The sequence below is a fragment of the Saimiri boliviensis genome, chromosome 2 (genome assembly GCF_048565385.1).
Source record: "Saimiri boliviensis isolate mSaiBol1 chromosome 2, mSaiBol1.pri, whole genome shotgun sequence".
NCBI classification, from domain to species: Eukaryota; Metazoa; Chordata; class Mammalia; order Primates; family Cebidae; genus Saimiri; species Saimiri boliviensis.
This window is the reverse complement of record NC_133450.1, coordinates 77,883,723-77,898,325: the sequence shown is the minus strand read 5'-3', so window position 1 is coordinate 77,898,325 and position 14,603 is coordinate 77,883,723. Positions and strand designations below refer to the sequence as shown.

Below are 14,603 nucleotides of genomic sequence, written 5' to 3'. Positions count from 1 at the left end.
TACAAGACCCTCATGTTTATGCAGATATTTGTGGGAATGTCTTTAATTGAGATCCAGTCCTGTAAATGGCTTCAGTTATGGGTACACATGGAAATTTGCAAAATCAAATGTAGAGTCTTCTAGCTCCCTAACCCTCAAACTCAGAATAATATAGATAAACCTTTCCTAGCTGATATATAATGTCAGGCTCATACTGGGTTTCAAAAAAGCGTAATGAAGTAAATTTGCTTTTTTTTTTTTTTAATCTGTTTTACAAAGTGTTGTTTAAAATTGGCAAGGGGAAAATAATTGTCTTCAGCTGTAAATGTGACACTAATATTTCTACCTGTAATAATCATCTAACCTTAAAAACAATGTCCTTAAATCATTTAATAATTACATTTCTAATAATTACATTTCTAATACAGTTCTCTAAGAACTACAGTTAAAACCAGAATAAAGTATATTCTGTGGACCAAATCGGCTGTAATTAAAAAAATTCCTAACAGTTTATGGGTGTATGAGTTTTAAGGATACTAATACAGCATCAACCTAATTGTCCTTTATTTTGGCTCATCTAATTTACAGACATGATTTTTGAAGTTTAACAGTATTTATAATGGCAATGTCCAAAGCGATTTTGGCTGAGTAAAGTACTATTTGTTGAACAAAAATGTAGTTGTTTGTGCAAGTTTAAACATTTCACAAGGCCAGCTGAGTTCATTTCAACCCTACTTACAAAATAATTACTGGCAAATGAAATGGGCTGAGGGGGTAGAGACAAGACATTGTCAAGCTTCTGAGAGATTTACAAAGCCAAGTTCTTCAACTATTGAAAGTGAAATTGAAAGGTCACAGACAATTGAAAGGTACAGTTTAAATCTCAGGATTAAAAAGAGTTTCAACAAGAGGAATATTTACAATGGAACAATGAGTAAAATGTTTTGTTACAGTCAGAAACATGGAAAATATGCTGTTAGAAATTGTTGGCTCTGGAATAAATAAAATCCAGACTTGGACTATTAAAAATATCAAAGTGATCCACTGTGAGCCAACTCCATTTTCTCCCATTGTTATAAAGAAAATCCATTACTGAATATAATGCAGTTCTGGTTAAATTATCAAAGACATTTTCCATATGCAAACTGTTGTTTACCATAGGCTGTATGTTCTTTAACAATTGTAATATACCTCTATCACATGGTTCCATAGGTGCAGAGTTAGAAGGAAATTGTGAGTTACATTTTAACCTCTTACCCAAGTTACAAACCTCCTCTGTAATAGTCATTCAGCTCATTCTGTTGAGCACTTACTACAAACAAAATTACAGATACAAAATGTTGATGGCCTGTTAGGTGGAAGAAAGCATCTTTGTTCAATGGTTGCCATTAAGGCCAGACTGAAACTCTTTTATCTTGTGACGGGGAGCTCTGCACAATGCAAGGAAACCCATTCCTTCAGTGAGTAGCTCTATAATTGGGACTGTGTGTATTAATCCGGGGCTGACATCAGCTGACCCTGGAATAATACATGCCAAATCGATACCTTTTTTTTTTTTTTTTTCAGCTGAGCTCTTCAAAGATTTTGAGAGGATTTTCCTGTGTCCTACCTAGTTCTCCGCCCCCCATCTTCATGCAGCAATCTTAATTCCCCTTATTTTTACTACCACGAGATGCTTTCCTGCCCTTAGGGATTTAAAAGATTATTTCATATAAACAGAATGAGCCTAACAGCTAAATATTGAATATTGCACTTAAAATAGCCTTTTTAAAATTATGACATTAAGAAAGCAAGAGTTATAGCAATTGGATGCAGTCTGGGATTATCCCTTTGTAATTAGATAAGCACTGACTAACAAATGTTGAGGGGGAAAAAATGGAACAGACTACTTAATGCTTACCAAAACTGTGTATACTTGAGAGGGGGTCATGATAAATTATAATGGAATTCATGTGCTCTAAGACAATATTGATATTTAAACGATTTAAATCTGAGTTTAAAAGTCACAAAATTAGCTCACGTTTCAGAAATGACTCTACAATCTAAATTTCTCATAGCAAGTCAGGTTAATGACACCAGACTCTATCTTCAATGGATAACGTTAAATTTTCTTCTAGTGGTTATGCATTAAAAGTACCTTCATAAGCCATAACTAACAGACCCAGGATAAGTTAAATCCAGAGCCTATCTTCAGCCTCCAGAATGGCCCCTCCAACCCCAAATCCATGCAAGAACACAAAGCCAGGGGGTAAACTAAAAAAAAAAAGAGTTTGTTTTATTGTGACATTTATGACATTGACCCCTTGTTGACAGGAATGACCGAGGGTAATCTTGGCATATTGCACATGCTGTGATGAAGGATGCATTGGTGATCCTCTGGCCACTGAGGCTGTTTCCTGGTCCTCCCAGACCTTTATGCACATGTGGGCCAGTCACAGAAATTTCTTTACCACTTAGTGTATACATTTAACAAGTCTTTGGTCTTAATAAGCACCATTACAAACCCTCACATTAAGGGCATTATTATTCTAGTTTATAAATGTTTCAATGATAAAAAATAGCACGATTACAGTATACACACACTTAATTTACATGTAATGTATTATACTCATAACTGAGATAAGCTACTGAACTAACTTTGGTTGATTGAAATTAATGAAGTATTGGAACTGAATATTTGTAATTTGGTTTCTAAGTTGTGTAAATATTACAGTGCATTTATAAATCTAGTTTGAAAATTGACTAGCACCAAATAGATATCATAAATGGCCAACCTAGTACTTGTATTTGGAGAAGCAAAGTTTACAAATTTGCAAAAAAAAAAAAAAAAAAAAAAAGTAGTCCATCAATTGAAAGCACATTCCTGTACGTTTGCTGGAAGGATGGCATGTCAGCATAAATGGCCAACTCCCAAAGGAAATACATGTCCCAGTTTTCAAGAATCAACACATATGACAAGGTAGCTTAGCTACACACATGAGAAGCCTGAGAAAGTGGTTGTTTTGAACTAGGGTAGTCACCTGTACCTTGCTTTGGTAACAAGAATAGTGCTTATTTATACAAATTTACTTGGTGAAAGATTGTACCTATGATATGATGATTCTGATTGGGGGAAAATATAGTTCTACCTATCTATATTTGTTTTTCTTTTAATTATTTGGTCTCTGGATGGTGAATTAATGAAGCAAAATCTGGATTTTCATCTTCAGATTATCACCCAGTTCACCACTGAGGTAGTCTTTGTCATATTTGTCTTCTAGCTGGTTAAGTTCTTTCTTTTTATAAAGTGGAGTACTACTGATTTGTAATGAATAGGTTCCAGCCACTGGCTTCTTCTTTGTGAAGTGGAGGTAGCTGATCCCTTCCTTTTGGTTGATTTTAAAGAAGCCATCTTCATTTCCAGATTTGATCAAGTATTTGTTGTGATTTGTCAGAGTCGTAAGAGCTGGAAGGAGTTCTAGGATTCGAACCTTGTTACTAACGTGGGAAATATTGAAAGCAAAGATGGCCGTCTTCTCAACATCCCAACTTGCAAGGCTCACATTAGCTTCTGTCTCAGACTGATCCTGGGAAGAAACAGGGCAATGTGTTAAACACAATGTACCTATGCCACTTAGCTCTCACAGTAAAGAAAAAGCGACTGAAACGTCACACTAATACAATTTTCTGCCTTATGCTACATACACAACACTGAAAACACACATTCATAAAGCACTTTGTTTAAACCACAAATGTATTAAATTGGCATATATTTGTAATATTTGAAAATATTAGCTGATGTCAGGAAGAAAGGCAGGTCGAAATCATTTGTATCTGGAGGTCTCAAAGTGTAGTCCCTGAACAAGCTGCATCAGCATCACCTGGGATATCCGTGAGAAATGCAAATTCTCAGCATCACCCTAGACACTACCCTCCTGAATCAGAAACCCTGGGGATTTCTCCCAGCAATCCATTTTAACAAGACCTAGTAGGTGGTTCAGCTGCACACTCAAGTTTGAGAACCACTGTTTTAATAGATTATTTTCTTTCCAAAGACTTATCTTATTTCTTAAGCAACAACAGATGGGTTGCAGCACCAATACGAAGAAGCAGACTATTTGAATTTGGTTCACTGATGCAAAACCATCCCCTCCGAAGGACACACCTATGAGCCTACTTCCTGTGATGATCTGCTAAGTTCAATGCTTTTTACCTGGCTTCTTTCTTGCCTCTATGGGACCACATGTGCTGGATTCTATGGGCCTGGAGCCAGAGGTCTGGGTGAATATCTGTGCACTTCTGAGTTGACTGAAAGGCTGCAGCAGCCGTAGGCAAAGGAAACCAGGCTGCTTCAGCTCCACGTTATTTTTGTCTGCAGTCCAAGTTCCCTCACACTCCACATGGCTCTTTTCAGTAGAGGAGCCTCTAGCTTTCAGAACTTGGCATCCCTATGTAGGGAGCACTATGTCACTTCGCTGTTCTGCCCACTTGCTGTCCTGGATCTCAGACCTTATCCTTTCAGCAGACTTTGGGTGGGTAGTTGACTTTTTTTTGGCGAGACAGAGGAAATGAGCAAGTATGTGAAAACCTTCAAATGGCCACTCCCGAAAAGCAGCAAGAAACTCCAGAAAGCCCCACAGCCTCTTGTAAAATACAGCCTAGAGCTCAGGGAATGTCTGGAGTTTCTCTCTGGGGAGATTTCTCACACTTTAGAGCATCCTCGGAGGAAACCACAGGAATCTGGGAGGGCTCTGCACAATAGGAGACATCAGGAGAAACGACCTTCTGACCCACCTCGATATGGGAGGCATCAGTTTCATTTGTGCTTCTCCGTTTCCTGCCCCGTTTGGGGTAGCCATTGATCTTACACTCGTAACAAGCCTCTGGGGAGAGTGAATTGTCATCCATCTCACCACTGACAGGTGGCTCTGGGTTTCCTCGGCCCATGCCCATTCCAGAAACACAGTGCCTGCAGCAGAAGGGGAGCATAGATGCTTTTCGTTAGTATGGGAAGACAAGGTAGGTGGTATAAGAGTTCTGGTGAAGCCCGGTCCCGGTACCTGTGAGATACAGCCCTTGCTTGTCCACTGGAGGATGAGCTAGTTCTGAGAGCTACATTGAGAAGTCTTCCGCCTGGGACTTAGAGGCCAAACAGGAGTGTACTGCTTTCTTTATACTACCTATCAAGACGCTGTTTTGCATATTTGTGTATCCCTTAATTCCCAAACCTCACATGGAAGGCCTTTTGCAGTACTTACACTGGGGGAGGAGACACAGAGTGGAAAGTAGAGAATGGTAGATGAGGGAGGCCATGTAACTTGGGAGGCTAAATAAAAATGGCTTCTCTTTATGAACCAGGCTCCATGGGAGTGAGCAAGGTGTGAGACATCACTGCTGAGTTTCTTGCATTCTCCCACCTCCGTAATTACTCCTCCTCACTCAAGCTTGCGAGTAACGGCTCCTATTCCTTCATGTTTCACTTTTGCTGATGCTACTGAGGATAAGAAGAGAGCTCCAGATGGTAATGAAGGTTAATGTAATCAATTATGAAGATATGCAGTATATAAAATGCATGCATCAGGGTTTGCCCAACTGTGGGAAACTGTTTCAAGTCATTCAAAACCACTAGGGCCACTGGCTCTGACTCATACGAAGGCGGATAAACAAACCCATGCCCAAGAGAGAACTAGTTCAGTTGTTTTTCTTTGCCTTTCAGTTATCAAAGCCAAGTTATGGAGGGAGGCTTGAATGTTTCACAAGTACCTTGTTTTGTTATTCTGCTTACTATTTCTGAGGCCACTTGGAATGTGTGTTTATCAAGCTCCTCTTTCCAAATGTGTTGAAACATCTGAATGGTCCTTAAAAGGATCTTTATTTGGGGGCAGAGTCCATTCTAGTGATTCAGAGAGGCCAAAACTGTTTTAAATGGGTAGATTTCTAATAATGGGTCATAATGTAGAACAAACATTATTTATCTGTATTTCTGTAATAGCTGATCTGCTTTTAAGAACTCATTCTCCTATATACCCTTGGGATTCAAAATAGGTCGCCAATGAACATAATATGTTGTATTTCAAAGCAATTTACAGGTTCCTACTATTTCTCCCAGTCTTTCCAGAGCTCAATGCATTTCCTTTCCTCATAATTTATCTTGCAACATGAAATATGTAGAAACAATGCAATGGATGAAATGATAAATGCTCATCCTGTGTGTGTATGCACCTGTGTATACATTCACACAATGATGACATTATTAGGAGATAAACGCCAAATCTGCTGGCTTTGGTTCCTTTCTCAGAACTCCTTTCCAGTATTTTCAGATCCCAGGAGCACCACTTATAAGAAGTGTGACTACAAAATCCCACTGGCCAAAAGCCAGTTTAGAGTGTCACAATTTTTGCTGGGAAAAAATGGTTCTGGCATTAAACTATAAAGAATGAGTGTACTGAGAGCCAGACAGAAACATCTGGGAATTTGTGTCCAAATGCTGGCATTCTGTGTGCTTCTCATGAAACGTTCTCCTACCTACCCAGATCCAAACGAATCACTTAGTGTCTGTATGTCAAGAAATCAAAGACTGCTACATTAATAATTTAATATGAGTGTGGATGTGTGTGTGCAGTGTATGTACATGCATGTGGGGGAGTAATGTGTATGTATATTCAATGTCTATGTGTTCCTAATTAAAAAGTTAAAACCCGAGTCCAGATTAATTCTGCAGGAAAAAAGATCCAAACTTTGAAAATTTAACACTAATTTTTTTTTTTTTTTTTTTTTTTTGAGATGGAGTTTCGCTCTTGTTACCCAGGCTGGAGTACAATGGCGCGATCTTGGCTCACTGCAATCTCCGCCTCCCGGGTTCAGGCAATTCTCCTGCCTCAGCCTCCTGAGTAGCTGGGATTACAGGCACGCGCCACCGTGCCCAGCTAATTTTTTGTACTTTTTAGTAGAGACGGGGTTTCACCATGTTGACCACGATGGTCTCGATCTCTTGACCTCGTGATCCACCCGCCTCGGCCTCCCAAAGTGCTGGGATTACAGGCTTGAGCCACCGCGCCCGGCCCAACACTAAACTTTTAAATCACTTAGTAAAATAAAAATGTCTTACCTGCCCCAACTCTCACAGACATACTTATAATTTAATGAAGTTTTTTTTTTTTTAACCAGAAAAATAGTGTTTCAATTCTCATAACTAATGTACCTTGGGTAATATTTAATGTAAATTCAAGTTTGAAATGTAAAATATAATTTAAAACCCTAAATGATCTCCAACCCAAAGGGATATCTTTGACAGGAGCTAGATAGAAAGGCATTTTAAGTCAAGATGGAATCCTGCCTGCCCCAGGAGAAGCCCGGATCAGTAGGGTGCAGGGTGAGCCCAGTTCTGTCACTGGTTGACAGAGAGGTGCATTTACGGAGAGATGAATCGCTTCACAACAAGATGTGAAGATGAAGACAATGAGAAAGAGAAGTCGTATAGTGAGATATCTACAATGTACTTTCATTACTTTGATGTTTCCAGAAATCCAGATGCTTCTTTCAAATGAAATAACCTAAAACTTTTGCCAAACTAACTACAATTAATTTTAGGATTACAAAAAGCATGGTTCTCCTCTGCTAGAACAGGTAATTTTGAGTTCAGTATACTTAATTATATTACAAATGAATCTCCAACCAGGACCAGAAAGAGCAGTGCTTACCCTTGGCCTATGCGGAAGTAACCAGGTGGACAGCCACACAGGTAACCGCCCTCAGTATTGGAACAGCCGTAGCTGCAGGGGGCCTGCGAAGAGCCACATTCATTGATGTCCTGGCATCCTCCACTGAACTGCTCATACTGGAAGCCGGCGGGACACATGCACTTGTAGCTCCCCAGAGTGTTGTGACAGGAGGCTCCTCCGCAAATGTGGGCGCTGAGGCATTCGTTTTCATCTGCAGGGAAAACAAGCAGCAGCATGTGTGGCAGCAGCCAGAGATTGCTACTGAGGACACTGGATCTGACCATTTGCTGCTGGCCAGCTAGGTTCTCAGAAAGGTAAGGCAGGCTGGGTGGGGAGCGCAAGGGCAGAGAAAGCTGCGGGCACAGAGGTGTCCTCTTGCTATGTTGTGAGTGAACATGGAAGATGACGTCAGATGCACCAGGCAGAGGGCATTAGAGGAAGGCATTCTGAGGACCAGCCGAATCCAGTTCTCATCAGAAGTCAACACTGGTATCTTCTGTTCCACATAAACATCTAGTAATGAACCAGCATGCTGCTGGTCTGTAGCTAAGATTTAGGGTTCAAGATGGGAAAGAAGGAATTCTTTGTGCCCTTGCTTCACAAGTGCCCATAGAGGAGATAAATATCTCAAAAGCAGAGACCCCATCTACCTATTTCAGGATGTGCCGATCTGGCAAGGGCTGAGATCGTGCCCGAAGTGTCTGCCCCACTTGGATTTCCTTTTCAAAAATCTGAAAAAGCCCCCAGGTACTTGTTCTGGGGGATGATTAGTGCCTTCTGGTATGTCTGCTCCCATCACTGAATCAGTCCCTTCCTTATTCAAACCAGCCTCCTGCCCAGAGTGTCTGAGCCCCGTCTAAAACTAAGTGTGGCTGGAAGAGATTCGGTGCAGACTTCACGAGCAGTAATTGGGGAAAACCCACAAGACAGACCGAGGCTGCAGGACTGGATACCCACAGGGACTTGCCAAGTCTGATGCTAAGAGGCAGGAAAAAGAACTCTTTTAAAAAATCAACTAGAAAGGAGAAAACTAAGTTTCTCATTATTTCTGATTTATAATTTTTGGAAGTCTCCAATATATTTTTGTAGACCTGCCTTTGCAGGACAAGTTGGAAACGTGCCGGTTAGACATTTCTTAATTGCCATAGCCCATTTTCAGGCATATGTCCATTTGAACGTAGGGAGACTGGCCTTCCCTTCACTTCGTGGATACCCACTTCCTATGGGAGAGAGGAAGGGGAAGGGAATGAATGTTTATTACGATACCTATTATATGATAGATAGGATATGGGTATTACTCATTCATTTCCTTCGCTTTCCTAACAATTCTGAGAAAGAGGTGTTATGTTCTCTGTTTTACAGCTGAAGAAAGTGAGGCTCAGAAAGCCCTTCCAAGATCTCACAGCCAGCAGCAGCGGGGCAGAAATTCACAGCCAGGTCAGTTGGACTGCAATGGCCGTCCATGTGCTTTCCTTTATACCACAGTGCCTCTCTAGAGATGCTCCCACATTTAAGCTGGTGTTTTCTTTCTCCTATAATTAGTTTACCTTCTTTGCTAAGGCAGATTCATTTATAAATAAAACTGTTTCTCAAAAAATCTATTTTTTTAAATTAGAAAACAGGTAAATAAAAGTGGGGTGGGAAGGATGCTCACTTGCATGTATTTAGTAGATACTCATATTGTCTTCCTGCCTTCCATATCTCCTTCCCTTCTACCTTCTTTCCGTCTCTCCTCCTGTTCTTCCTTCAGTCCTTCCCTGTTTTTCCCTTCCTCCCTCTTTTTTCTTTTCCCTTCCTCCCTCCCTCTCTCCCTTCCTCCCTTCTCCTTCCCTCCTTCCCATCAGCTATAGGTCTATAACCTTACCTTTGGCTGTATGAAGACCTTTTGTATTCAAAGACCTTCAAATCTCCACCCAAGGTCACTTAGGCTTCAGGACTCTTAGAAATAACAATTTTCTCTTTCTCATTCTTCCCTTTCTCTTTCTGTGCTCAACACATTGTCTGTGTTGTTTCTCCTTAAAGTGAGGATGAGATGTGCAATAGAGAGCAAGAGAAACCGTGGGCACCAAGCTCCATGTCCAACAAAGAATGATGAAGCAAGCGTTTTAACCTCAGTGGAGAGAACACCTCTGGGCTGGTGTCTTCTTGCCCCTCCATGGCCATCCTCTACCTTCTCCACGCGCTCTTGGCCCCAGGTGGGTGATCTATGAAACGTGAGCAAGCTCTGCTCCCCTGTGTCCCACTTCTGGTTGGCCTCAGCCATCTGTTTCTTATGGGACCTTGACTAATAAAACCTATAAGGCATGGGTATATGAGGGGGAAGACTTGTCATTATATAACTTAGATTTATTCTGTGTTTTTTCCTCCAAAGGGCAGAAGGAGGACCAATGGTGAGAAATTAGAGGGAGGAGAAGTGATTTTTTTTTTTAACCAAAAAAAGATATGTCTAAGTATTAAAAGCTGTCTATAGATAGACTGGGCTATCTTGGGAGAAAGTGAGTGCCCTTCAAGGTGGTATTTAAGCCAAACTGGGATAAGCAAGGACCTTAGAGAAGGATTTATGTATTAGGAAAGAAGGAAGACTAGATCTCTAAGGTTTTTTTTTAACTTTGAGCATCTATCTGTGTTACTACAAATATCAAGAGTTCTCCCCCGCCCCTTTCACATTCTTTTTATTTTACATTTTCCCCCCTCCCCGAGAATTTAATAAAGTTTAAATTAAACTTGCTTATCTAGGTTGGAGAGGTGGAATGGAGTGGAGCACAGATGAAAATAAGAAATTTGCAAATATTCAGGGTTTATAGTTTGAAAATAGCATGATTTTGCACTCGCCCTTTTTATCAATATACAAACGCCATGATTTGGTTAACAAGTTTTTCACTTTTTCTGACCTTTTTCATCCTCTGCACCTTGGAGCAAATGACTCTACCAGGAGTTTTTTTACACTCCCAAATATATGTTTGATTCTTCAGGCGGTACTTAGGTGAGGGTTTTGTTCGTTTCATAAAAAGAGGCAATTCAAATTTTATCAAAACAGCATTAAAGTCTAAAAACCACTCCTTAAAAGCAGATGGAAACCCACCACGCTGTCCTCTAAAATTAAAGGCTTCAGCATCCAGCTTGCACTGTTCATGATTAGCTGTGGCCTTAAGGGAGTATCGATAGGAAAATTCACAAATGTAGGATGGGCTTTCTTCAACTAATTTTTTCTATGGCAAAATGGGTCAAAACGCCATCTATCTGCAAGCTGAATTTTTGAAATTTACTTCTAGACAACAATGAAATCAGTGGCCCCCTTACCGCAAAGAGTAAACTTGTAGCCATCTTCGAGTGAGGATCCAGGGAGGACTGGTCTAAGAGATCTGTTTCTAGTGGTTCTGGGGAAGCTATTTTAGCCCAAGGCAATGCTCATTCTAGATGACTCTAATTCTCAAGATTTATGAGGGCAATTTGGCATTTGGAGGCATTAAGAACCCCAAACTTCTTCTGACTTCTAAATGAACTTATTTTTTTACAGTGTCCAGCCAGGAGATTACCTTCATGAGACCCAAGCAGAATCTCCAGGAAACTAGTTTATGGCTTGGTCACCTCTACTATCCTCAGACTGAAGGTAGGAGGAGGAGGATAAGGTACAGGAGTGACATACTTTTCCTCTCCTAAGTTTTTTCACATAGCTCCAGTCTTATTAAAGGGACCTACATAATGAGAACAGACAGGCTCATAAACTGGGTACTGAATCCATGAAGTTCTGTGAACCATGTCAGAAACTGGTGATTAAATCCAAGACCTCCCTGAGCTGATAATGAACTGACATTTTTACTAAAACCAGATAGCTAGCCAGAGACTTGTGCAGTCTAAACTTCTATAGCACAGAGGCCACTTCAGTCAACCCTATGTGCCACTGCCTAACTGTGTCTTGTGCGGAATCAAACTAGATGAGAGAGATGATTTTGATAAATGAAAACATACCAAAATGACCTCATCTGCATGAAAGTGAACCATTGCAATGCCGAGCCTGCACCCAGGAAGCAGTAATCTGCTACGGAGGGCTCTGTACTTAATAGTGTGTCAATTAGAAAAGGCTACCAAAGCACCAAGCTTGCACTGGCACTCCAGATGCTTGGAATGAAAAAAAACAAGTGAACGTGACACTTGAAAGGCAGCCCTACATCAGAGTGTTAAGAGTTGTGAGAGTGAGCTGAGATGGTGCCATTGCACTCCACCTTGTGCAACAGGAGCAAAATTCCATCTCGAGAAAAAAGCACTGTGGGTTCTAGTTCTAGGCATGTCACACAAAAAAAGACCTAGGCAAGGCCACGCTACCTTCTTTTCCTGGACTTCTAGGTCTCTATCAGTTAAACAAAATACCTGAGCTGAATGGCCTCTGGTAACCCTCGAAACTCATATTGTTTGGATTCTCTGATGTGCATTAAGAGTTATTTTCCCATGACATTGTAGAACATCATTTCAATTTAATGAGAGCGTCTGCCGCTCTCCCTTGAAGAACTTAGCAATCTTGGAAGGAAACAAACAAACAAACAAAAAAACCCTTGTCGTGTCTGCTGCTTGCACTCTGTCCCAAAACAAAATGTGTAGAGCTGAACAGAACTACTTTGGCATCATCAGGCCAAAAGTCACTCAAAACAGCCACTGGCTGGCTGATATTTTTCAATCAACCCCTGATGTGAACAGAGCTTAAGTGTGGGCTGGTGACTAGCAGTGCAGCAGGAGGCTACTGGCATCAAGAAGTGCCAAGGGCATTTCATTTCAGATGCTCTCGAAGCACTCTCTATCACAGTATTTTTTCTTACTTTGGTGTTTTGCAAAAACTGTTATTTCCCTTGGGTTTCAACCAGGTTAAAGCAAATTTAAATGAGTATTAGTTGCTTCAGTAACACATTTACAGCTTCAGAAAGAAAGCAGTGTTTTGCTTCACAGGAGCTGACAGCCATGCATCTTGAGAGTGAGGAGAAGTTACTTGCCAACACACTGGTTCCACTGGTAGTGCTGGAGGTAGCCCTGGGGGCAGCTGCACCTGTAGCCCCCGATGATGTTCTGGCAGCCGTGCTGGCAGCGGTGGTTACCTTCGCACTCGTCCACGTCTGAAAAAGAAGCAGAACCACCATGACGCCAACTCTACATCACTCTGAAGCCACATGGATTCTAATGAGAAAGCCAGCCCCGACACATCCTACACATTATTCTACCACCAACAACTTCAAGAATATCTCTTCTGGAACTGCTGCTAAGTCAAGGGAGAAAAACATTCAGAGAGCCCCAGCAACATCTACAAATAAAACTGATCAGGAAATGAGTGCAGAGCCCAAAGGACTCTCCAGGACAGCTCTGTAAGTTATTTGTGTTTGCTGTTTTTTTTTTTTTTTTTTTTTTTTTGGGTGTGTGCCAGAATTAGAAATCAAAAGGTGTCAAAAGCCACAATCAACTCCTACAAATATCATTTAAACTTTTAATTAAATGTCATCAGAAAAGCTTATTCCTCATGTTTACTCCACATGAGGGAAATCCCTTTATGGTTCTGGACCCAGTGACCAGAAAATTAATGAATCAAAGTCAAGAAGCTGGCAATTTTTCTTGACTGACTTATTCCCTATTAGGTTAAATTAACAACCTAGCAGAAAAGGTGTTGATATCCTTAGGAAAGGCATGTGTGTTAGACAAATCTGAGATACAGGTCCTGTGCACACTATTTTAGGGGTGGCTCCCTGGGCTCAGATCTGCTATCTCAGAGGCTGATAATGAAAGTGCCCATAACCACACAGGCCACCTCCACAGCGATTCACCAGCTGGATTGCAGCTGAGGTCTCTACCCACCTTCACAGCTGGAGCCAGTCTGATCAAGTGAGAATCCCCGCTGGCATTCACAGGTGAAGCTTCCAGGAGTGTTCTGGCAAATGCCCTTAGACCCACACAGATTGATGTCAGAGGTGCATTCGTTGTTATCTATGAGAAGTGGTGGAAGAAAAGAGGGGTTAAAATTCCCTAAAGCTCTCTTTGTATCGTTTAAAAGAAAGTTAGAAGGATGACTCAGAAAAGGCCAAATAAGGCCGACAACTCTCCACATGCATGTACAGGTGTGTGTGCTCTCACATACACACACTCACGTATTTCTCTGAGCTTTTGTTTTCTTATCCCAACAGCAGAGGAAATAGAGAAGAATTGCCACATTCCATATAGGGTTTTTCCCTCTCCCACTCACCAATGCAAGCCGTATGGTGCTGGGTAAATCCAGGAGGACATTTGCACGTGAAGCCACCGATGGTGTTAACACAGAGGAACTGGCAGTTGTGTTGCTTGGTGGCACACTCGTCAAGATCTACAAGAAAATGCAAGGTGTGTATTTGAACCAAGCCAGCAAAATGCGATCAGAGAAGCCACCCCTATGAAGCAGCTCCAAGTTTTGATTTTGAAGTCTGAGACGACCCTGACCAGAAAGAAGACACAGCAAACGCCAGGAAGGGACATAGGGCATAGAGGTCTGGAAGACAAAAAAAGGCGTCAATTTAGAGCCTCCTCCCCTCAAAAAAGTGTAGAGAGATCTTTGGGGGATCCAAGAAAACACAATTCTAATTGGAGAACTGCAGGAATTCCTCAACAACGGAATTTCCAACAAATGACATTTTAAACAAATTTTATAATGAAGTAAAAGACGAATGAGTCTGCAAATTTTTCAGAGCATTGAAAATACCTATTTAAGTTGAAGCAAAGAGAAATGTTGAAGCTGGAAATGAATTTGCTGGCTTATTTCTTTTCTGTTCGCTGTTTTTAATCTACTCAAACGAAATCAAACAAAATCTGATTCCTTTAGTTAGGGATAATTGAGCAATCAGAAAGGAAAAATTCACTCTGATAGCTAAAGGCATTTTAGTAAAATTGCCTCCAGGCTGGGCATGGTGTTTCATGCCT

The 14,603-nt window shown here is 41.0% G+C and overlaps 1 protein-coding gene and 1 long non-coding RNA gene across 2 annotated transcripts in view; one reads left to right on the top strand and one right to left on the bottom strand.

Annotated features, from left to right (window-relative positions):
* Nucleotides 1-526: 526 nt before the first annotated feature.
* The window catches only part of FBN1 (fibrillin 1), a 239,620-nt gene continuing 225,543 nt past the window's right edge, over nucleotides 527-14,603 (bottom strand). Inside the window, exons 61-66 of the mRNA XM_074393650.1 lie at nucleotides 13,897-14,013; nucleotides 13,512-13,640; nucleotides 12,662-12,781; nucleotides 7,659-7,890; nucleotides 4,753-4,927; nucleotides 527-3,545 (exon numbers count right to left, since the gene is read on the bottom strand). Of these exons, the coding sequence (XP_074249751.1) occupies nucleotides 3,156-3,545; nucleotides 4,753-4,927; nucleotides 7,659-7,890; nucleotides 12,662-12,781; nucleotides 13,512-13,640; nucleotides 13,897-14,013 (1,163 nt within the window). The 3' untranslated portion in view covers nucleotides 527-3,155. The remainder of the gene's footprint in view (nucleotides 3,546-4,752; nucleotides 4,928-7,658; nucleotides 7,891-12,661; nucleotides 12,782-13,511; nucleotides 13,641-13,896; nucleotides 14,014-14,603) is intronic.
* Nucleotides 7,885-13,928, top strand: LOC141583601 (uncharacterized). Its single transcript, XR_012516266.1, has 6 exons — nucleotides 7,885-7,993; nucleotides 9,042-9,116; nucleotides 9,702-9,874; nucleotides 11,197-11,289; nucleotides 12,618-13,027; nucleotides 13,838-13,928. It is a non-coding gene; the product is annotated as an uncharacterized LOC141583601 (long non-coding RNA).